Raw genomic sequence first — 25,234 nt, forward strand, 5'->3', positions numbered from 1 at the left:
GAATGTCACGAGGACACTTGTGAATAGAAAGTTAACAGTCTTTTAGTGGGGGAGGAACGGCAGAGAGATCCGACCGCCTGCTTTCATTCTGCTGGGTCCCAGGCAGCCTTCAGAATGATGGAAAGCTTTTCAAACACACCGTGATGGATGCCTCCCTGAGACACGGAGCACCAGAGCCTCTCACTGCGCCGAGGTACCAAGGCCTAGAGGTCAGGGAGGTGGAGGGCTTAATCCGCTCCTGATGGCCGTGAAGGTGCTCATGTTTGGAGGCCACTAAGAACCAAATCACACAGCACGCTTCGGAAGAAAGCAAGATAATACAAGTACCCAAAAAAGTGCAATTACAGCACACTTCACTTGAAGTGTCACTTAAAGGGACACCTTGAAAACATCTATTCCTCAAAGTCTAATGATCTGATGCAGGACAAAGAATGTGGTCATCAAAAATGCTACGGTCTGACTTTAATTATTCTGAGAATTATCTGAAAGAGCAATGCAATTCAATGCACTTCAGTCAATCGCTCTCAAAAGTCTCTCTAGCTCTTTGTGATTTACTCTGTAAAGTGGAAACTATGATGGGTTAAACAAGAAAGCTCATTGATAATCCTATGTGCCACCTCTGAAAGTCACTGCTGCAGAAATCTGGAGTAATATAAAACATAATCTTGGATTTAAAACAAAGCACAACCTCCAATGAGGTCTGCAGGGGGGAAAAGGAGAATATAATATATATATATATATATATATATATATATTTCAATCCTAACATGCCCCTTATAACAAAAATAGCTTGAGTTGTTTACACAGGATCTTAGGACGTCACTTATCATTCGTATGACTTCATTTAGATAGTCACCACTGAGTCTTGCTCTATGTGCCCTTCACAAGAACCATACATACTTTAGCTGCTAGGACTGTTCTCCATAAGAAAAGGATGCTGAGCTGCAGAACAAATCATCCCTCAAACAGGCTTACACAAGATTAGCACTGTTGACATGCCCCAACAATCACTGGAGACCATGTTTCCAGACAGACTCTGGTCTCCTGAAATGTCACGCTCCTGTTGCAAACACATACCATACGCTGTGAGAAGACACCACAGATTTCTTGTGGCCTTGTACAAGTTGTAATATTACATGCATTCCCTATTCCTGTTAGGCCTTTTTTTATTATGCTCTCAACATTTAACAGAAATATTAGAACAGCTAATATTGAATAAGATATAACGTCTCAAAACAGATTAAATCCCAAGTATCCTGTCTGGTAAGAACCAACAATCAAAACAGAATAAGATCATCAGGTCCTTAATCCTTTTAAATACATTACCTACTGGGGAAAAAAAACACAGAATCCTTTCACACCTTTCATTTTGCAAATAAAAATTACTGTTTCCATTTAAAGAATGTCTAGCTTTTTATTTATGCATTTATTTTTCTAAACAAAACTGAAACAGGTTAATGGTTTCACAAAATGAACTGCCAATATGTAATGAGAAGTGGTCACTCAAATGACCTTTGACCCTCACACATCTAAGGAATTTGAACCTACTTGATTAGTTTGTAACTCATTCATTACAACATCAATAGAAATCTAATGGAAATTCACTGCTTGAGAGGGTTGATGTTCAAAAAACTATTTGGTCTGAGATACTGGTGGTCATGCTGTGTACACTACGACAACCCATTCATGTAACATTGCATAGCCACAGTGCTCTTATACTATAGATCATTTCATGGCAAATGGTAATACTTGCTGGAAATAAATTGTAAAATTTATCCTGTTTCTATCGCAACAGGCACTAAAACAGGTTAGTGTATTATCAGATGTCTAGGTAGTCAGCTCACTAGATTTGCGACACGGCCTACATGTATGCTGGAAAATACCCTCACTCAGCTGACGTGTAGTTGCTGCCCCTGTAAGAGCCCCAGCAGTCGAGCGAGGAACTCCGAATGAAATTGTCCGCATAATGTTAGATCAGAGACTGTTAAGGATAAAGAAAACAAAAGGCCACCTACAGTGATTCGAGCCGCTCCAGTGCGGGGTCCTGTATCCGCGAGACACTCCCGACACGAGGCCTTTCTCCGGGATCAAACAGCCTCGGTTCTGGTGGTAGTAATCCATGCTTAAAAACGGGTTCGGACTAGGGGTCAGTCCAACAACGTCCACACTCTCGTACATCGTGAAATGCAAGCAAATATTCTCCAAAAGTGAACGTTTCCTTCTTAAACTCGCACCAAAAGACTCGAAACGTTATATACAACTGGGAAATGCTGGGTTAATATACACACAAAATAATTCCCTTATACAAACAATGCAATGGGAGTGTCTCTACGAAAAAATGCTATTTCGCACCATAGCACACACAAAACTTGAAGAGAAACGGTGCTCTACTCGGTGTGTATGCAAGTCCGTTCAGAAGAAGCTCGCTCCGTCCACGGGGAATGAACTACATTCTTCAGATTTTAAAATCCTTGCTCCAGTTGTTACAACACAGCATGCTGTTGAAACTGTGGCTCTGTATGAGACCCAATGATCGATGTGAAACTGCTACATGGGTAGAAGCAGGATCCCGCGCACAGCCCGTGGAAACGTTCGAAAACTGTCAGGAGCGATTGTTTTTAAAAGCCCACAAACCCCTTTCCGTCACAAACGTTTCGTTTTCTAAATGATATACGTTAACAGACCGACGTATTGACGTATATTTACTGTAAACAAGCAGCCGTCCACATCGATGAGAGAGCGGCTCCGTCTCGTGAATAATCCCGTTGGAGGGCTGAAGCTGGTCAGACACGGGAAGAACTTGCTCCAGTGTTTCCAGACCCTGCAAAGACGCGAACTCAAAGTAACGTTAATATCTTTAGCATTTCGCGTCGAAGCCCTCGCATACTTCTGGGAAATTTCTCCCTGAAAAACAAAAGCGCTCTTCGACAGGGTAACTCTAATCTTCTACACGCAGTCACGCACTTTCCAGGCTATCCCACACTGCAATTCTTGACGAGTGTCAGCAGCTGCGCATAAGCTCCGCCTCCATAAACCCCCACTCCGACTGTACCGCTCTCTCATTGGCTGCCGATAAGCCTAATCTCAGTTTATCAAAGTGCCATCAAACGAGGACCTGTCGCCATAACAAGCTGAACTTTAACGTTTTTACATGCTCAGGTTTACATTTATTCGACTGCCTTTTCCTTAAAAAATTTATAAAAATAAAGACAAAACGATAAAGTATAAGAAAGAGGACAGGAGTAATTGGGACATGTTATAACTTTTTAATAAAACGTTAATTCTTATAAGTATCTTTGTTTCATCATAACATTATTTTATTTTTCACACAGACACAAAATGTTAAACTTATGAACAAACAGATGATAGGCCTACATATTCTAATAAGTATAAGAAAACTCTGACTTTTGGATGAATTGAAATAGTATGCATCCCTTAATCTTATTTTAGTTATGTTTACTATTTGTGCCATTTAAAGAAATTGGACAGACTCTCAAAATTTAGAGATGAGGAAAAAGCTGCTTATCATGGTGACATCTCATGGTTTACAGATTTATGGTTAAAAACAATAATGGCCATTGTGAATGTATAAGAAATAAACATGCTGATCTCGATATTTATTTAACAGTCTATTCAAATTATAATCGGCTGAAATGTAGCATTAGGACTTGTATTTAATAATAATAGGCATATGCACTGATCACCTACTACTCTTCCAGTTAACCACCATGCTGTCTCTGTAAAAACAGACACTCACCGACCCCATGACTGCTTTATCAATACAAAGTGAGGTAAACAACACATTGCAACACTATCTAGTTTCCCACCACAAAATCCATAGACACTGTCTGGAGAGCAGTGCTCATAACAAGGCAATGAACACTCGAGCTCCAGCTCTACAGCATCCGTCAGCTCAACGCACCAAGGTTGCTGCCATCCGCTGATGGCTCCATCCATCAGTGAAACGACGTATTAGCCTCCCCTTATTTTCCGGCTTCAGCCCTCGCATTTTTGTCCTTGACATGTAAGAGGTATTGTATTGATTTTTCACCATCTAAAATATTAGCCTGCACACAAAAGGCAGCTCATTCAATAAATACACGTTTATTAATGGGCAGTCCTTTTAATCCGACCAGACCCATATAAATCTGGCAATGAAACGGTCAAGGGGGAAGTGACTGGCTCTAAAACTGCTTTACATTTGTGGCAGTTTAAATGTTTCACGCAAGACATAACACATCCACATACAGTAAATACCGTTAAGGCAAAGTCACATTTACTATTGTTCAGTGAGTTTTCGCTGGCAGAATGGTCATTTCAATAGGAATCCACACAACAGGGAATTTCGCGAGAGGGCGAAAGATTTACCCATGCAGATTTTGCATCGGGTTCAGTTAGTCATGTGAATTCATCACAGTGCTGCTTGGTTTCAAAGTGACTTCTGTGTGATCTGTGCTTCATACATCGCTATATTGTCAATTGACCATGAACATTTTTTGCACACAAATTTTCAGCAAATGACCGTACCTTTACACCTTTAAGGTTGATGAGCAGAAATTTAACTCTACATCTCTAATTTAACAGGGACTTCACTAAATATTCCGTTATCAAGATTGCACAGCATTGAATAGTACTACTATATGATGTGTGTTCAATTGATTTAAATTGTACACCAATATAAGACATCTGATTGTGTAAACAGGATTGTGTGTAAACTTTGATTATTCTAAACAACAAAGCCCCTTTCACACAGAGATTCGGGAAAATACACGGATAATGTGACCCGGCATTTGTCCCTGGATTGTTTGATTTCGGTTCATTCACACTGCCAGTGATTTGCCGGGATCTGTGAGTGCGTTCACTCACAACCCATAAAAATCCCAGGAAGACACATGACGTCAGGACTCAGGATGAGACGTGTAACTTACGCGTCGAAAACATGTACACGCGCATACCGTTCCACAAAGCTGGTGAACGATCTCAGCATCAGCACGGATAGTGAGGAGCTCCTGGTCTCTACTTCGTTACAGTTTGCAGACATTTGTTCGTCCTTTCTTTGTTGATGACAAACACAAACTTTCTTAGCGGCATCACTATGACACACCCCTTACGGCATTGGTCCTGGCTTTTGTTTACACACAGCACGTTCCGGGACTGATCCCGGCAACGTTACTAGGTCCCCAACCTTGCATCGATGCCGGTATCAATACTGGGTCGTGTTTGCGTTCACACAGAAGGCGTTCTGGCAATTTCCCGGGATCAATGCGCTGTGTGAAAGGGGCTCAAGAGAGTGTAATAGGCTGCATGTCATCAATGGAGGCAAATGACCTGATTCGCAATACCTTGAGACTGCAGGAGTCGAGTAGGGCAGTATATCAGGGGAGGAGGGGGTTGTATGGCGGCTGTTAGGAATTCAAAGACTTTATGGGGCTTTAGGAGGAAATGCATGAGCAAACCTGCTGGCAACTTGAAAGTGTGAGGCTATTTATTACCCTCAATCCACCTCCCCCATTTCACTTCCTCTAAATACGCATTAAAAAAAGCTTCTTTATTTTCTATTAAGCTTGACTTCTTATCAGTGGTGCACGATAGGAACGGATACCTGCTTCAAGAAAGCATACAGCACAATGTCGATGCAGTTAGACTGAGTTTAGGAGGTGGCAGAATACTGATAGCAAATAGTCTTAAATTCTTATTGTTATTCTGTCAGTCACATGGCCTAGTTTGTACCGGAATGCCTGGCCCTGATGAACAGATGGGTGTTTGCATTGACTCACAATGCCTTTAATCTGTCTGTTAGGGAGGATTCAGTACTGTTACAATGAACGCCTGTGCTGACTCATTATATAGTAGGCACAGTATGGATGTGCCACATGCTATTAACACTAACAAAGGTCAAGAGATGATACCATTCAACATTCTCAACAGTGACAGCTCTAGCTATATAAAAATGCATATGACAAAGTGAACCATTTTCCTATAAAATGCAATCACATAGGCAGTGACGCTTAATCTGAGTGACATAACCTTGATCGCAATCTCCGGACATGCACACTATTAACTCTTCTGTGAACCTCGCTGAAGCAATTTCCTGCAAGCGACTTGGAGAGGGTTATTCCTTATATAGTCATTAATAATCAAACAGCATAGCTCTTTGTAAATTATGGACCAATATAAATGCATTGGGAAGTTTTTGCTGGTTCTATTTGCCAGCTGATGCTTACTGCTGTGGTAAAACATATGGTGATTAGCTACCGTGAACCGCTCTGCCAGATGTGTAATGCTAGCAGGTGAAGGCTATGACTGGTCCGCAGGGCTGCTGATGATCCTGATTGCTTGAGCAGTCCCATCTCATTACTCTTGGCTCAAGGTCAAGGATTAAGTGATGAGAATAGATCCAGCCTCTTACTATCCTTAAGGTGAGTTGTTTGTTTGAATGTGGATTTGTTTACTTGAGGGCGAGTATGTGAGACATTTACATTGTCATGATAGATTTACAGGATACAGACGTTAGACATTTTAAACACACTCCAATCCTTTCAACATTTATTTGTAAGATTTAAAAGTGACATTTCACCCAATGTCAACAAAATAAATAAAAAATCGCGTACTCTATGCCTTTTTTCTTCTTCTATGAAACACAAAAGAAGACATTTTGAAAAACGTCTCAGTTATGTTTTATCCATACAATGAAAGTCAAGGTATAAAAGCCCATTTCCACCACATAAGAAAAGAATATAATGCCTGGAAATTAAGGGTCTAACGATATCCTTATGTCACAATTCTCTACATATCACAACACGATATTATTGCGATATCCAAAGGTTCACAAAAATTTTACTGTTGATTAAAATGCTAAATTTGGTATTGCAATGGGGTGAAAATGAATAAGGGTTGACTTGATGCTGGAAACCAAATGCACCAGTGACCAGACAATGGTGACACCAGAATAAAAATATTCATGATTCTGAAGCTGAACATTTTTTTCAGATTTTTTTCTGTATGTTTTGTTGAATTGTTATATATTTAAAATAATGTGGGCCACTTTTTACTGGTATCATAAGACATTTGGCAATATCAGGACCCCCCATTGAATAATTATACATTATGACGTTATGATATATTATTCTGACATCTACTTAGATTAGAGTGCAGCATGAGTGATCAAGTACACATCACCTGTAGCCAGGGGTGTAAAGTAACGAATTACAAATACTCACGTTACTGTAATTAAGTAGTTTTTTTCAGTAATTGTACTTTTTTGAGTACGTTTAAAATTGTGTAATTTTACTTTTACTTGAGTACGTTTTAAGTGATGTATCGGTACTTTTTCTCCGCTATTTTTCTTCTGTTTGTGGCCGTTACTCGTTACATGCTTGTTTTAATTTTATTTTTATCCATCAACGTGATTGGATCGAGTAATCGGTCTCGTGACTGTCATCAATTCAAATTAAGCATAGAAAACTTACCGCATATTCCTGCTGTTACTCGTGACTGACTGCTGTGGAAGTGCATTCATCACGCATCAATTCAATCCAGATATCAGCGTCTTCCTCTTATATGCTAAGGTACATTTCTGTTTAATATGATATTTATATAGGCTGGCCTGTCTACATGGCCTAACATTTGGTCTGAGGTTGGGGGAATTGCGAGACGAGTTCATAATGCGGTGAATTCCCGCTCCCATTTACTTCACAATCGAATGACGCGCGTCACGATCTGTGCACTGCCGCGTCTCGCGCTCGCCATGCCGCCAGATTCAGAATCAGTGCACCATGTCGTTAACTTGAACTGCATTACTTAATAAGAAATTAGCACAGCTCGTTAATAAACAGCGTTTTTTGATTGATCCATTATATGATCCGTCTTCATTTGGCAAGTGCACTTGCGCAAAAACATTTTTCATGCTGAACTTTTTTTTTTTTTGTGGATGCTTCAGAGACTTCAGAGACAAAGTGTGTTTGTTTCTTTTGTAAAAGTTTCCTGGATATAACTTCCCTATTTAATGCACAATTTTCCTTACAAATTATATTATCAGCATTACAATGTGAGTAAATGTAGCCGTGTAAAATGTAAAGGATGATGCCACCCTTCTAGAATTTACATTTTCATTTACATTTAAATTGTAACATATTTAATAGCATATAATAAAAGTGTGTAATTAGTGTTAGCTCACTATCTTAGCCTTTTTCAGTGCATTAGTTGAGGTAATATGATAATATTAGTGATTCTCATTTATCAAAACACTAACATTGGTACCGTTTTGGAGAGAAATTGGGTATTTTTTTATTTTATTTATCCCATCTCTTGGTGTGTGATGCTGAACTATCATATGAGTTTCTAAAGGTTTTTGAATTATTTGCACAGTTATGAATATTGATATTTTATGTGCAACAATAACATGCTCAGGCCCAGTGGCTTTTCGCCTAATTTTAAATGCTTTCCCCCCCCAAATAATATGATTTAAATGGTGATGAGTGTACTGATTTTATGCATTTTAAAAAGATGGATGATAGATATTCTTCAATCTTTCTTACAAAGAACAAAATATAATGTGAATTCCAGTATGTGCATTTTTTTTAATTCATAAATTGTAGTGCACAGTGTTTATTATAAGGGTAAGAATCCGCACCTCAGTACTCACTACTCACTACTCTTGAGTACTTTTAAATAAGCTACTTTTTTACTCTTACTCAAGTAGTTTTTTGGACAAGTACTTTTTACTCTACTCACACTACATTTTTTGGAATGTAATGGTACTTTTACTTGAGTATGTTTTTTCAGTACTCTTTCCACCACTGCCTGTAGCCTGGGTATGCATCACAACACCCGATTGACCTACTGACCCCTACTGACGCAAACAACAGATGAACAGCTCACTGACACATGGCTATTTGTATTGGGTCATTTGAGTATGTTCAGGGAAGATATGAATATGATTTCAATAAAAATGATTTGTGTGTACATTTTTTCCTGTACTACAGTATGATTATTATAATCATCATCAACAGGTCATTCTATATAGTTTCCTCAACAACCTCACATTTAACAGCTCCTATCGTGATAAGGTTGGTCTTTTGCAATGTTTAGTGACCTATATGTAGAATTCTCAGTCCTTTCACCAGTAATGGCCCGAGCGCAGATCGAGTGCAATGGAGAAATGTGGTCCATTGGCTACTGGTTCAAATGTTAATGGTCCATCTAAAATCCCCTGCTTAGCCAGCAGGTTGGGGAACAAAAGGCCCATAGAGGTGCAGCTTGCAGGGTCTGGACATGACAAATGCAGCCGAGACCGTGGCAGCGGTTGCTGTGGAGCTCTGGGGAGGGAAAAACGGGGGCAGTGGAATGATCTACCAAACCCAAGCCTCATTGAGGGTATCGCATCAGGGGGCAACGGGGGTCACCCCATCATCATCACCATTTCAAAGAGGCTAAGAGCGAGGTGGAGCCGAGTACAGGGTGGGGGAGGTCCGCTGACCCCGACCAGTGTCCCAGCACTACTCCATCTTCTGCGGATGGTAACAGCATGAAAGAAAGCCCCGTCATCTCTACTCCCGTCATGACATGGAGATATTGAGAGGCCAAAAGACAGATAGGGGGCTTCTCTCTAAACAGGCCCATTACCTTGACACCCCCTAGAGGAAAGACCTTCACCCCCGACACTCTCGCTCTTGATTTTTCATTCCGGCTCCCTTTCACGTGGAGAAAAAAAACACACACAAAGGACCCAGTGGGACTGCGCTGTGATGATGAGCCCAGGGCAGGAAGAATCTGGTACATTACATAGATGGGCGGCCAAAACAAAAGCCAGTGATTATTTCGTTCAAAGGAGTTCTGAGTCATCACACGCACATTGGCAGACCAGAGCCACAACCAGCCTTCCAGGCCACCAGCTCTCTATCTTATCAAAGCAGACCCACTCCCCACGGAGGACCCCATATCACCACACACATAAGAGCATCAAGCGGCCTCTGTGATAATGCTCAGTCTTTACAGCCAGTGGCTTAAGCCTAAGCCCCATGCATATCAAAAAGCCCTGAATGTGCTGGCCAAACCCCTGTTTTGCATATAGATACTGAGCCTATTGACATATCGATTCTCCTAGCCAAGGACCCATGAAAGCAACCGACGCAAATCCCCCCTTTAATCAGTGAAAGCCCCTAAAGCGGTCTGAAGCAGGAACAAGAGCTAGTCGCTCTGCTACAGTACCCTCACAATGGCCTGGCAAATGTGCCATTATGACTTGTTTGACCCTCTTCTCCAAGTGCACTGGCCACTTTGAGAGGGTAATTAACCCATCTTTCCCCCCACCCTTGATACAATTACAATAGAGACACAGCATTCCTCAAGCGCTCTCATGCACTTGCACTGGAAGACAGGGGCAGCGAACGGGTGGGTTGACCGCAACTCACGGAGCATTGAGAGGCTGAGCGCTTCAGAACAACCACAAAGAGATTACAGGTTCAGAGAAGAAAATGTTAATGAGCTGTTTGGACATCAAATTAAGCCATGGAATAGATGTACTTGCAAGAAATGCTACTTGTGTCATAGTGATAGAAAGCAAAGAAGTCTTTGCAATCCATTTTAATTCTGTAATGTGTGATGTATTTCAAACAGCACTTTCAAATGGACTATAAAAAAAGGCTGTTACCAGAATCTGAATGAGAGTTTGCTAAATAGCCGTTTGGCTATTGGTTAACTTTTAGGTTTTCAAACTGGGGTCTGCAAAGGAGTGATAGGGAGTGATAAACCATAGAGAGAGAAAAAAATGATGAAAATATATCTTATTAGGTGATCTGGGGGGGGGGGGGGGTATCATGGCAATATTTATGGCATCGTATCATGGCAACATTTTGGTAGTCAGTGCATAAAATATGATTCTCAGTTTGTCAAATGTTACACTGGAACTAACATGATGCATTTCTACATCTGCAAAGTACATGCAGCGGGTGAATGTGCAGAAAATTCACATTGTATCTGACAGCATGATATAAAGAGATCTCCCACTCTATCCATTTCGAGTGTGCTTCTTGCATGCACAATGAGCACCTCCTATAATCCACTCCTCTGAGAGAAATGCAAAAGGGGGAAAAAGAGAGGAGATGAAAGAGGGCTGGGTAGTTACGATGGATTACAGGCTCAGCGAGGCAGTGGGGGAGGCCAGTGGACTGATAATATTTAACCAGACCCGGGTGGACCATCTGGAACCACCCCCCTTCATCAACAGTCCAGCTCTCACATCTGGGTCCTCCTCTGAAGGAATAACTCACATTTGCCTTCAAATGAATAATGCTGTTTTTACATTATGTGGAAAGAATTTCAACACACAACTTCGCTGACCTCATGATAACAGACACCGTAGATCACTTAACTAAATCAACCGTCTAAGGTGCTCAAACAATGCTTACACACAACGCTCACATGTTTTAAGCAGATGCCACATTCTCAAAAATTTCTAAAACAATCTTCAATCATTTTAAGGACACGCTCTATTTTGAGCCCTTTTTTTCTTCCTTCATGTGAGTCCAGCAGTTTATACAATTAGTTAGGTTGGGATTCCCCCTAATTCTCCAGAGCAGCTGCAAACAACGCATGTGGGGGTTGGGAGGGTGGGATATGAACAGGAACAAACACACTGACCCCCAGCCCAATTGGCCAGCCATTCTGATCCCCATTCCGAAAGCCACTGCACTTCCCGTCTCCAAACTCCAGTCTAAGAAAACAAGCATGCTGTCACTCTAGAAGCCCTTCCACATATTTCAGCAGACCAGATTTCTTTAGGATGAGACTGGAGAATATGTGCACGGGGCTACACTATATTTCTTCAGTATAATTACAGCTCATTTTTTTATTTAGACGCTGCATGTGATTCTATCGTCCACTTATAAACAAGAGTTTATGAACCCTATGTTTCTGATAATGTCAACAATTGTAATAATAATAAATAAAACAGATTTGCCCTTTAATGCCCATGCAAATGCTAACACATGCAAATGCAAAATCTATGCAATATTTCTTGTTAAAAGAGTAGTTCATTTTTTAAAAAAAAACTTTTGTTGATAATTTACTCACCCCCATGTCATCCAAGATGTCCACGTCTTTCTTTCTTCAGTCGAAATGAAATGAATGTTTTTGATGAAAACATTCCAAGATTTTCTCCATATAATGGACTTCATTGGGAACCAAACAGTTCAAGGTCCAAATGAGAGTTTCAGTGCAGCTTCAAAGGACTTTAAACGACACCAGACGATGAATAAGTGTTTTATCAAGCAAAATGATCGGTCATTTAAAAAATAAATAAAAACGTTTAAGTTTTATAAGCACAAATGCGCGCCTTGCTCTGTTCTGTGATGTGCGTTCGTGACTCTCCTGTTCAAACTCGTTCATCAAAATGAACAAATCTCTTATCTAGGACCCTTCGAGTCATGACTCGAAGGGTCCTAGATAAGACCCTTATTCATCGTCTGGTGTCGTTTAAAGCCCTTTGAACAGTTTGCACTGAAACTCTCATTTGGACCTTGAACCGTTTGATTCACAATGAAGTCCATTATATGGAGAAAATCCTGGAATGTTTTTCATCAAAAAACTTAATTTCTTTTCTTAATTTCTTTAATCCCCTTCAAGCTTTCAAATGACAAATAAGCACCATAAAGTCTCATTTGAAATTTTCTGAAGTCATACAAAAGCTTCTGCAAATCTGAAATAGACAGCAAATGATGCGTCAAAGGTACCACAATAGATTAGCAATTAAATTTTTAGTGCTTTTTTTTGCAATTATCTTGAATCTAGACAGTCCTTGTCAAAACAATCTGTTTCATAAAATAAAAAGCCATACAGGTTCGGAACAACATGAGAGAGAGTAATGATGAATTTTCCCTTTTGGATGAACTATCCCTCTAATACACGTTAAAAACTAAAAGTGTACCACCACAGCATTCTTCCGAATTAACTTTACCCTTGTTCTGTTTAGGTTCAAGAAACAATTTTAATCTCTATTACGTTCCTACACGGATCAGCACAAAGAAGAGAGGTCAATTGTGTTCATTTTTTTTAGCCACTTATGATAATATGGTTGCACAATAGCATCTCTGTTCAGGATCTGTGAATGAGTAAGACTTCCTAATCAAATTCATTAAAAGCGCAGGAAATATTTAGCATGACGATAAGAGAAAAAAAAAATCAACTCAATGCAATTCTCAACTAATTATAAATGGAAGAAAGCACATGAACAAAAACAAAACATCAACGATCCTAATTCCCCCTGATCCAAGCCAGAAGAAAAACACTCCTGTAAATGTCAATACACCATTTTTACTTTGTCTTCAAGCCAAGACACAAGACTCAAAAGGGCTGAGCTTAGCAAATTCATGCAGATACTTTTCCCCCCCTCTTCCTTTGACTTTTTAAGGTTCAGATAGTTACAGTAAACTTAACTCTTCAGTCTATCTACTCAGCAAAAAGTACCTGAAAGTTTTCTAGTGCTCAAGCAATCAATGCACATTGCTCTTTATAGAAACTTGATTGAAAAACGAAATTACAAGTTGAAACTATTAGCAGGCACAATTACGACAAAATCAATTGGTCATGAATAAGTATGTCAAGGTTGGGATTGATGAAATACATGGTAATACAAGACTTCCAAAGATCAGTTTAATTTTCCCTGAGATTACATGTGATTTAATCAAGGTTTTCAGTACATTCTATGATTGAGCAACAAGAAGTAATCTAAACAGCTAAATATTGCTTGTGCTTTGCAAAACTCAAAAGATTAATGGGCCTCTATTGAGAACATTTATCTGTTGACCCATCTGTTCTTCCCTACAGTTTAAATGTTTATGGCTGTATAGATTTTTTAAATGTTTTTTGGAAGAAGTCTCTTCTGCTCACCATGACTGCATTTACGTGACAAAAAAACAACAACAATAGAACCAATAATGTAGTATCCTGGATGCCAGCCGAACTTAGCCCCGCCAACACAACGTTTGAGGATGGGAAGTTTGGTCTGGAATTGATCCAAATTTTCAGGACGGACCAGATGATCAACCCGTAATGTACAGATGATCAACCGTAATGTAATCATCTAACTCACCAAAAAGACAAACACCAAATTTAAATGTGAAGATTCAGCCATCGCATCCGTTATAGAAGATCTAGACAGCACATTCATTTTAAAAGAGAAACAGAGAACCGATCAAGGCATTTGTCAATCCAATTGAGTGCAGAGGCATTTTCTTTCCTGGTTCGGTTGAATCACGCCCCACACTCTAAAAAATAAGATGTTGTATTTAATTAATAAAGTTATGTCAACCGGTCCCACAAAACTTAGTTGCTTAAATGGAAAGGGTAATATACAATTAATCCTAACATAATGTTTTAAGTAAATCGTTCACAACTGTGTTAATTAAATGGAACAATGCACAATTATTTTGAATAAATGTAAATTATTGCCTTGCATTTAATGACTATAGCTTGAACTAACATGACCTGATTAAGTTAAATTTATTAAACAGAAGCTTAGCTATGTAGTCCATTTGTGTTGATCGTACTTAATGACTAGAACTTAGTTGCTGTTAAGTCAAGTCAAATTTATTTATATAGCGCATTTTACAATACAGATTGTATCAAAGCAGCTTCACAATGATAACATGAAATACAACACAGATCAATAATATAAACTGTTAATAAAAATACTCAAGTCACTTTTACTTTATTCACCTTTGGTTTTGAAATATTAGTCAAAGTAATTTTGACCTTCAATGTGCATTACTATAGCTGGCACTGTCATGACTGACACAATTATGCAAAGTAAGCAAAACTTACAAATGCAAAGTGTACAAATAAAATTGAAGACACCAACATAAATACACATAAAATGCAAATAGACTAATTTAAATTAATCAACTACAGTCTTGTCTGCTTATTCCAAACATTATTGATCACAGCTTTACCTTGTCCAGCAGCAGTCCAAAAATAAAGCAGCAGTCAACAAAAGGCCAGGTCCAGTCTTGCCTGGTGCAGGTGATTTTACTCATGCAGTTTGTTTTTGAGGACCTGCACTTTAGTGGAGAGCTTGTTCCCATCCATCCAATTCCAATAACACTTCCTGAAGAAATTCGAAATTATCGCAGCTCCATGGGATAGCTCAAGTTTAAACAGTAGATCAAGCCAAACAGAACTGCACATCCATTTGTAACCTCTCTCAGATCTCGCAGCACTGTGCAGCCTTCAATGACGATGCCAACATCCTCAGGTGGATCTGTAGCATCTGCTCCATCATGTCGAACAACATAGAGACCCAAAGCCAGTTTCTCCATTTCCGTCATTGCATCAATACCAATATCCTCGATAGCCTATGACAAACAAAGAGACCCATTATTAATTATGCATATTTGACACTAGTAACAAACCAAAAAGATGTTGAACATTCCACCATTTTTTATATTAAACTATGTTATTCCTTAACTAAGACGAGTTGATGGATACCTCTCTCATCTCAGTGCTCCTTAATAAGGCTGCCAGGCTTTTCATTTCAGTCCGTCGTACTTCAACACTGCTGTGGGAAACCAACAACTGATTTTGACCATTTTATTTGAAACTGCCATTATCACATTGACAAATCTATTATGACCTTATTCTACCAAGTTTTTAATTAATTGATTTATGCAATTTTAATTAAATATCAATTGTAAATCTGTAGTTCATTAGTCATTAATTTGTCAACTGCATGATATACACACTCATTCCATTTAAGGATGTTATTTTGAGAAAATAATTTCACTATTTAGCAAGCCCTAATTTACACAGATACCTCAAGTGTTTCTCAAGCTTATACCATTGACACATTGAAGGAGGCAGTATTGTTCAGTTTGAACTAAAATATACGTAATTGAATGGACAAATGAACAATTGCATCAGGCAATTCAGAAAGGCAGATTCAACATTTCACAAGCAGAATTACAGATGTACAACTGACATTTCATGATAAATCTGCACAGAATATAAAGCATCCTTTTCGTAAATTAAAAACATTTACAGCAATACCTCTATTTGTACAAATCATAGAATTTTGTATTTGTGATAGCAAGTCATATTTAGAGTAATTAGTTTTAATGTAGTAATTATGTTTAGAGTAAATGTTAAACCCCCAGGGTCAGAGCCCAAAATACACCCAAAACACATACCTTGTCCATTTCCGCAATGATTACGTCGATATCGCGTCTTGCTGTTCCCCCCTTCTTTTTGAATACCCTCAATGGCTGGTTGGAGTAATGATCCAGTCGGGACATAAAGGTTGAGAACAGGGGGACTGTGGTGATGAGGGTGAATTCTGCATTTACCTGAAACGTATTAAAACACAAATTCAAGTTAAAACAAAATATGTCAAACTCTGTGGGCTACATCTGGCCGTGGTACAATTATATCCAGTTTGCCTCGATAGTGGAGCTGGCGTGGCCATAATAATAATATTAAGACAGCACTACAGTACCAGTTCTTAATTTTGGCCCTCTCTGTAACTTTGAGTTTGACACCCCTGGAAGGGAACATGAGGTTCAATGTGGGCTATCTGTAACCATTTTATATGGATGTTTGTGTAATGTGCATTGTAGGCCTAATATAGAGCAGAACAACCATATGCATGGATTCTTACGACATTGCCTCCAAACCTTTGTCAATTAAATATTACTCATTTGTTTAAAATTAATACCCTAATACAGTATTTAGACATTAATTACACATATTTAAATTAAATACAGATGATGAATAATACTTTACCTGGCTCTCAGAAAACAGGGCTGGCCATCTGTTTTTGAACTCTGCTATGAAGGGCATATCTTTAACGACTTCCTGTCTTCTATAGGCAAAGGTTCTTTCCATTTTACTTTTGATTAGCTGTTGATTGTTCTTCTTTTTCACCTCCAATATCAGTGATTTCCTTTCTTCCTCAGGCATAACAGACAGATAGCAGCACTTATTTAATAAAGAGCTTAAAAAACAACAAAAACAATATTAGTTTAATACTATAGCCTACTGGAGCTAAAAAAAAAACATTAAAAAAGAATATAGCTAGGCCATGTGTTATGTTAAGCTAAAGTTAAATGTCAATAAAAAGTTTAAAGCTAAATTACAACTAAACTAAAAAAAAAAAACACCAAATTCTCACTATTTCCACTTCTAACACACTTACTATGACAAGGATACATGCTAATGCTGTGTAATTAAGCTAGCAAGAGATCGTTTTAAAAGGTGTGCATGCTCCTGCCGATCGACTGTCCTGCACAGTTTAAAACCTAATCAAACACACCTGAAGCAACCAATTAAGGTCTTCAGGATCACTTGAAAATTAAAGGCAGGTGTGTTTGATTAGAATTGGAGATGAATTGTGCAGGACAGTCGATCGGCAGGAGCAGGGTTGGGCACAAGTTTACAGCTAAGCGCAAAAAACATCATCTGTTGTCACAAATGTAAAATTGTAAAATATATTACAAAAAAAAAAACATTCTACTTACCAAATAATTTATGGATGATAATGGATTCAAAAGTTGCCCAAGGACAGGTGGAAAATGCTATTATCTTCTCGTGCATCATGTGCGAGATTGAATGTACGGAAAGCGCTTTGGGACAATCTTCAACCGCTAGTTGGTTTAAAATGATCTGGTTACGTTGGTTTAAATCTGTGACATTTTGTTGACTTGAAATATTATACTATTAATTTAATGCTATGAAACTCGCTTATTTTTACTGCATAAACATAATACTTTTAGTAATTTTACCATAAAACTAGTATTTAAATTAAACTACACCCATGCTTCATTTCTTAGAGTGCATGATCACAGCCCAATGGTATGAATGAGTATGACGACGTCAGGCTAATAATGTAGTGAAATATTATTAGATTTTAAAACAACGGTTTTCTACTTTTAGACAACTATTTATTTTAAAATTGTATTTATCCTGTGATGCCAAAGCTGAATTTTCAGCATCATTACTCAAGTCTTCAGTGTCACATGATCCTTCAAAAATCATTCTAATATGATGAAACATTTCTTATTATTATATTGTGCTGCTTTATATATATATATATATATATATATATATATATATATATATTGTGGAAACTCCAATACATTGTTTTTCAGACAAAAAAGTATTCATTGCCAGTTTTGATCAATTTAATGTCCATATGATAGTATTAATATGTATATATATATATATATATATACATACATTATATATATATATATATATATATATATTACTCACCCTAAATGATTAATCACTAATAATAATAATAATTAATCACTAATCTTGACATGTGAAAAAAATAGATTCCCACAAGCTTCACACATTATAATCTCAGACTTCGGCCCCAAAGTACATGTAAATTAGTCATTTTGTACAATTTTATTTTAGCAGTTTCTAATTGTCAGTCTTCATTAAAAAAAGAAAAAAAGAAAAAGCACAGCCGTTGTCAGCTGCCTCAGGGCAAAGCACAAAATCAAAACAGATATGCTAATAGCAACTCTTGGACACAATTAGTGAAAAGGAACTCGCTCCATGTGCCATGAATGATTAGCAAATGAACTTTTCTTTTTGATGTAGACGAAAGAGGTGGCTTATTCCTCCCTCTTTCCTGCCAGCCTCCTCATTCGGTTCTTTCCAGTACATTCCAGTGAGCTGGTGGACTGGCAGGATTGATACAGACATGGTGGCAAATGGGTTTGGCAATAGGTTTACCCGCCGCTTATATGAAATTGTTCCTAAATTAAGCCGTCACATTGCCATTCTTTACCAATTGAATATGCAATGGGCATTCGTTCCATATTCAAAATGGAAATTTTCTGAATACAGGAGAAGCAGAAATCAATGATGGATTTGATGTCACAATCATCTGTTTAAGTAATTCACAGCTTATTGCTGTCAACCGCTGACAAATCTGTATCTGCCTTCGCACCAGTGACTTCAAGTTCAAGCAGAGACGCAAGTTGTATTTGCTCTAGCAGAAATGTCACCATTAACTCCAATATCCAGCTTCAGAACACCCTCGCTTAAAACTGTCAGTTATCCTTATAACGCAAATGGTTATGCAACACGTGCAAGATACATTTAAGCTTGCTGTTTTTCTTTTTGTTTCTTTTCTCACCACAAGTTCTGCTGAAGCTAATACTGTACATATTTCTTGCTTCATAAATAACTTTTCTACAAAAAAGTGTTTTATCCTGGTGATGTCAAAGCAGACTTTAATATGTGTGTGTGTGTGTGTGTGTTTGTAAAATTGTAATCCCTTTACAGTAACACACACACAGTCAGGAGTAATCTGTCATTAAGAGTACACTGCTTGTTCCTGTCATTGAATCATGCCTTCACTAAATGAGGTCAGACTGACGTGTTGTTTTAATCAACCCAGCCTACCTCCATTAATTATTCAGCACCTAGTGGATAGGGAGCCCTATGGCCAGAGAAGACGGAGGAGGAGAGAAAGCGAGTGAAGGGAGAGTTTACATTACAACTAGACAGGAGGAAATACGAACAGATATTGAGCTGGTAAAAATGTAGCAAAAACAAAAATATGAATACTAATATTCATTTACATGAATATTACTTACCTACACTGAAATCACAGTACACATTTGATCGGTTCTTGCTTTCCATGGGAATCGAACCAACGACCTTGGTGTTGTTAGACTCATGCTCTACTGTTTGAGCGACAGAAAGGCTAATATCAGAGAGAAAAAAAAAAAAATCCTCTAAAAACACCCTCGATCCACCTCACACTCGGCCTGGCCATCACACCGCCTGCGCCGCAGTAAAATGTCAGCAGCCGTGGAGTGTGAAAGTGTGAATGTGAGGTGTGAGGGAGGACGGCATTTTGGTCACAGGGCTTCACACGAGAAACTCAAAGAACTTAATATGGCAATACACAACAAGAGGTCACATTAAGTCAATTGGTAACAGGTTAACTAGGGATGCACCCTAGTAATAAATAAATGAATTATTATGAGACAATTATGAGAAATGCTTCTTGAGCATCAAACCATCACATTAGAGTGATTCCTATTGGATCATGAGACACTGTAGACTGGAATGATGCTGAAAATCTATTCTTTGCCATTACAGGATAAATTACAGTACATTTTAAAATACATTAAGAAAGAAAACAATTTTAAAACATTTAATATCATTTTACATGCCAGTTTGAACTGTATTTTTGATCAAAATAGATGGAGCCCTAGTGAGCAAAAGAGACCTACTTTAAAATATCTTTAAAAATCATACTGACTTTAACAGTTTCTATTCTATTATATTCTATTCTATTCAAGTGTGCAATAAGTATCAGCAATAAGCAGTATCAGCAGTTGGCCATAACATAAAATGATCAACATATCAGTCAAATTCTTTTTGACTGACACGATAATGCTAATGTGTTTATGTTTGTTCGTAATATGGTTTAAGGGAACCAGTACTTGTAACGGCATCTTATGTGAGATTGATGCCTCTATTAAGGCTAAGCGCCGTAAGCAGTGTTTAAAATTGTATTAAATATATTCCTGCAAGCCCAAAAAACAAAAAACAAAAAAAAAGTCCCACTCGCGCACACATACACAACACACAATCACTGCAGCGATAGAGAGATACAAAAATATTCCATGCTTCAGCAAAAAAATAAAGCACAGCATAGAAAGGTGTCATGCTGCTTTCCACCGCCCCTTTCTCTTCCCTTCTTTCCTCTCTTCACTTTCTCTGTAAGTACACATATCTCAGGATGGGGTCTGGAGATTTATGAGCAATAGTGAGAAGTGGGCCAGAAAGCCCTCCCCGGCTCTGGATCTGCTTTGCCGCCTCCCTCACGTCTTTTATTTCCATCCCTCCCTCTCTGGTTGCAGCGCTTTCTGCTCACATTACCCTCTGTTGAGTGATAAACATTGTCTGTGGGCAGTAAATTCAGTCTGAGCCTGACAGGCCTCCAATAAACCAGTCTATTCTCTCACTGTGAGGAGGCTTTGGTCTGGAGGCCCACAGGAAGGGAATGCAGACACACACCCCCTCACACACACACATATAAAGATAAACAAGTTAAGAGGGACAAGATACATGTGGTGTACATCATGCACATCAAAAGCACAAACAAGGAACAAACACAGGAGACACATTCATATACACTGGCACAAAGAAACAATGATCAACAAGCGGATATAATCATACAAGCCAGATATAATACATGTATGACCAATAATCAAAAGCTTACTAAAAGCTTACTATTAATTTAAATGAGTCCATGATAATATGTTTTTTCTTCTTTTTTTTTTCTTTTCTTTTTTTTAAAGACAAACCATACAATTTTGGGAAAAAAGATTGATGGATTTATAGCGTTTTGGAAAAAAATCAAATTAACTTTGAATTTATCATAAACAATATTGTTGTTTGATTTAATAATCATTGTTCAACATGTTCAGACTGAGCCTAAAAACACATTTTAGCAGAATAAAATGAATATTCACAAAATATGTGGGTTTAGGTAAAAAATATCATTTTCCTGAAAACTATACTGAAATGCGTTTTGATTTATAGCGTTTTGGGAAAGAACTCCTCAAATGTTTATTAATTACACACAAGCAATGATTTCAACTGTAAAAAAAAAAAAAAAAAAAACTAGGTGGCCAAAAGGTGCAAAGTAAAAGCTAATTTCTTAAATTGGTCTTTATTTCTTTTTCATTGACCAGAATGGCATTACTGCTCTGCTTCAGCTCATTTTTATATCACCTAAAACCACAGTACAGCCACTTATGGTGGTTTACTCAAGGCAACGGGCTAACTCTGTAATGAGCGGTTAGATTACAATTTGGCAAGCAAATTTACACAGTAAAGGCAATCCCACCTGCTGCTCATGAGCAAGTAAAACGCAAAGTACCAGGCAGAAATAAACCACATGTGAGCAAGAAATAGCAATATAGGGGCATTCACCGCTTATATGCAACATCATTGCAAATGCTTGTTATAATTCCAGATGTTGGATGTATAAAGGACTTCTTTCCACATCTTTGAAATCATACAAGTTTCCATTGGCTTTTGTTCCCTCGACTTGTAATAGAAAGATCAGCCGAGCCTTTTCGGGACATACTGCACCTATTAACTGAAATGGCAGTTCATCGCTGCCAGCTTTCTGAACATGTCCGCTTTTTTATGTGAATACTGAATAAATATTGTGTAAAATATGTTCTTCAATTTCAAATTCTCATTTGCTATCATGAAACTGTCTTATTTGCATTATATCAACTACCTTGTTCCCTAGATATCAGTATTCGCATCGGCCTCTGAAAAAACCACATGGGTTGACCACTAGAATGAGCCATAATGAGACATCCAACAAAAGTTCTTATCTTACAATGTTCTAAAAGTTCAATCAATCACTTCAATAGCTAGCGGACTAGCACCAAAATGCTCAGAGACGATTTACAGATGCACACATAAACTTCCAGCCGATTAAAGAACAGCTTCTTCTCATCTACTGATGGCAGCTGACAATTACAAACATAGGCAATAAATTTGGGTGGTCGCAGGTGTGCTCCTAACGCACACATTGCTCCTCCTGTCCACTTTGCGTCTCAATAATTACATGCTTTAAGCAGAGCTGTCTCCTGTATCCATTTCCTTGATTGAAAGGGTGTTTATTGGCCACTCTCCACTGAAGTGCCCAGAACATTTATAATAGGACACATAACACAGAGGCATCGTAAATGCTTTTACATAGATATCATGCAATTAATAATAATAACCAAAACAATAAATATAAAAACAACAAAACATTACTGTTCTTTTTACCTTCACTTTTTTTCAGGGACTACTAGAGTCAGACCTGCTGCATCAGCTCATCTGTTAAAACAGAAATACTGCCTGCTGCATACCAGCATTTCCTTTGAGTGTGTGTGTGTGTGTGTGAGAGATATGGAATTCAGAGCGGGTGGAGGCTGTCACAGCTGGATTGGGAACATCTGTCAATGAAGATTCAAAAATAACCTCTCACACATAACACACACATACAAGCGCACGCTTCTGTGACTTTACAGTACACTATTGCCATCTCTGTAGTGAGAGAAAATAAGAAGTGAAAGAAGGGCTACTAGAAGACAATTACACATGGTTGTCATTTCTTCAGTTTGACAAATCAGGTTAAGAGCAAACATGATGTGCGTAACAGTTTACAGATAAATCATTACAGCCAAGAAAATCTGAAAATGAGAACTGAAAACACTTGCACTTGTATGAATGAGTGTTTATAATAACTTCCAGGAACGTTGTGGCCCACACAGGCCAGAATTACATGTGGAGGTTTCATGCAGCTTAACACAAATGTTGGGGCATTTAATTATAGTGATCCTCTTCAATATGTGTGTTTATGTACATAAAGAGCCGTTAAAAAGCAATCAAACACGTACTAAAGAGTTGGTGGTTTTGACCACACTTGAGAAGACAAACGGTGATTATGTCACGGTCCCACAAACTCTCTTTTGTGGCACATGCAGTTCATACAAGTTTGAATTCACTTCCTTGTCTGCCAACGACTACCGAAAACCTTTAAAGGCCCTAAAGGTTTTCTGTGAAGAGTAAACAAGAGTAGGAAATCAACACGTGCTAAATCATTCTATAAATGCACGCCCAAACAGGCCTATTAAATTGCTTAAGGAGTTACAGCAGCAGGCTTCCCCCCAGGGCTCTGATTTACGGGACATTGTGTGCGTCTGTACGTGTGTGTAAATACTAGTAAATACTATGTGTATGTCTGCCTAGCGCCCCTCTTTCTGCACTAAAAACTTTGACACTTTGCATTTTAGTTTCATCAACACTGTAAAAAAAAAATGTTGGTTTAAATGGTTGCCTTAAAATTTTAAGTTCATTGAAATGGAAAAATTGAGTTAATACAATGAAGGAGATTGATTTAATCATCACACTGTAAAAAAAATATTGTTGGTTTAACTTAAAAAAGTAAGTAACCTGGTTGCCTTAAAATTTTAAGTTCATTGAACTTTAAAAAGTGAGTTAATACAACGAAAGAGATTAATTTAACCACCAGAAACTCAAAATAATAAGTTATCTCAACTAAATAAATTATTATAAAGTTGATTTGACAAAAGAAAATATGTTGAGATAACAAATCTTGAAAATATTTTTTACAGTGCAGAAAGTCAAAATATTATGCTATCTGAACCACATAAATTATTTAAGTTGATTTGACTAAAGAAAAAACGTTTTTGATTACAAATCATGAACAGGTTGTTTTTTTTACAATGAATAAATTGAGAATTTAACGCTCAGGAATGGCCTTTGTGAAGTAATTTATGGCTGAAAATGGGGAAATCATATAAAAATGTCAACCTTCAAACAATTTATGAATAAAACAAACACTGAATTTACACGATAAATAAAATGTGTAATAAATTTAAGAGGTCCCTCATTGGACAGTGTGTTGGTGACAAAGATTTCAGCATTCAGCACTAGAAATTAGTAAGCTTTATTAACTTACTTTCCTTTTCCAGAGACATCACCTAATTCATGTGGGCTGGTCCATCTCAGTTAGGTTTATAGTAGCCTAGCTACACAAATGTTTCAAGAGTCAATCAATGCTGATGTATAAAATCAAGTCCAACATTTTTTTTTTGTCACTGAATATCCTGTTGCACATCCCTCCATCATCACATTGTGGAAGCAAAATGGGTCGGGAGCAAACTGCAGGACTGAATCAATGAATCTTTGTTTTATGATCAGCAGACATCATGACAGGAGCTCAATGAAGATCTGGATCATATACAAGCACACAAAGGCCTTTTTTATGAGTCAGAAGCCAAGCCGCCTCAGCTGATACTCTAATTATGATCACTTTAAGTTATAGAAAAGCAGCAGGCTAAGGCTATATGGAGTGTGAATACTTTTTCTGAGCGTACCAGTGAGAGAATGCTTTTCACACTCATACACTATGCTAGACTAATCAGATTTGACACACACACACACACACACACACACACACACACACACACACGCACACCTCACTTTCAGCGCCAAGTGTTCGTGCTTGCCCTCATTTCCAATGCAAGGACTAGTGAAGGTCGAGTCAATGAGCGAGAGATCAGAATAGGAGCAATAACAGCAGTTGCTTTAACAGGCTTTTAGCAACTTGGGACGGGAGTGCAGTTCTTTTAACAGTGTCACCCTGAGGCCTGTCCCAAAGGCATGATAAGAGCCT

General features: G+C 38.1%; 1 protein-coding gene across 3 annotated transcripts in view; it reads right to left on the minus strand.

Moving 5' to 3' along the window:
- The window catches only part of rarab (retinoic acid receptor, alpha b), a 137,680-nt gene that overhangs the window by 41,155 nt on the left and 71,291 nt on the right, over positions 1 to 25,234 (minus strand). Inside the window, exon 1 of one of the 3 annotated variants that reach the window (XM_039686060.2) lies at positions 2,016 to 3,000. The exons of the other annotated variants lie outside the window; for them this stretch is intronic. Coding sequence (XP_039541994.2) covers positions 2,016 to 2,178 — 163 coding nt within the window. The 5' untranslated portion in view covers positions 2,179 to 3,000. Of the gene's footprint in view, positions 1 to 2,015; positions 3,001 to 25,234 lie in introns of those variants that run through there. 3 annotated transcript variants of the gene reach the window in all.

Source organism: Pimephales promelas, chromosome 3, assembly GCF_988280905.1.
Source record: "Pimephales promelas chromosome 3, fPimPro1.hap1.1, whole genome shotgun sequence".
NCBI lineage: Eukaryota > Metazoa > Chordata > Actinopteri > Cypriniformes > Leuciscidae > Pimephales > Pimephales promelas.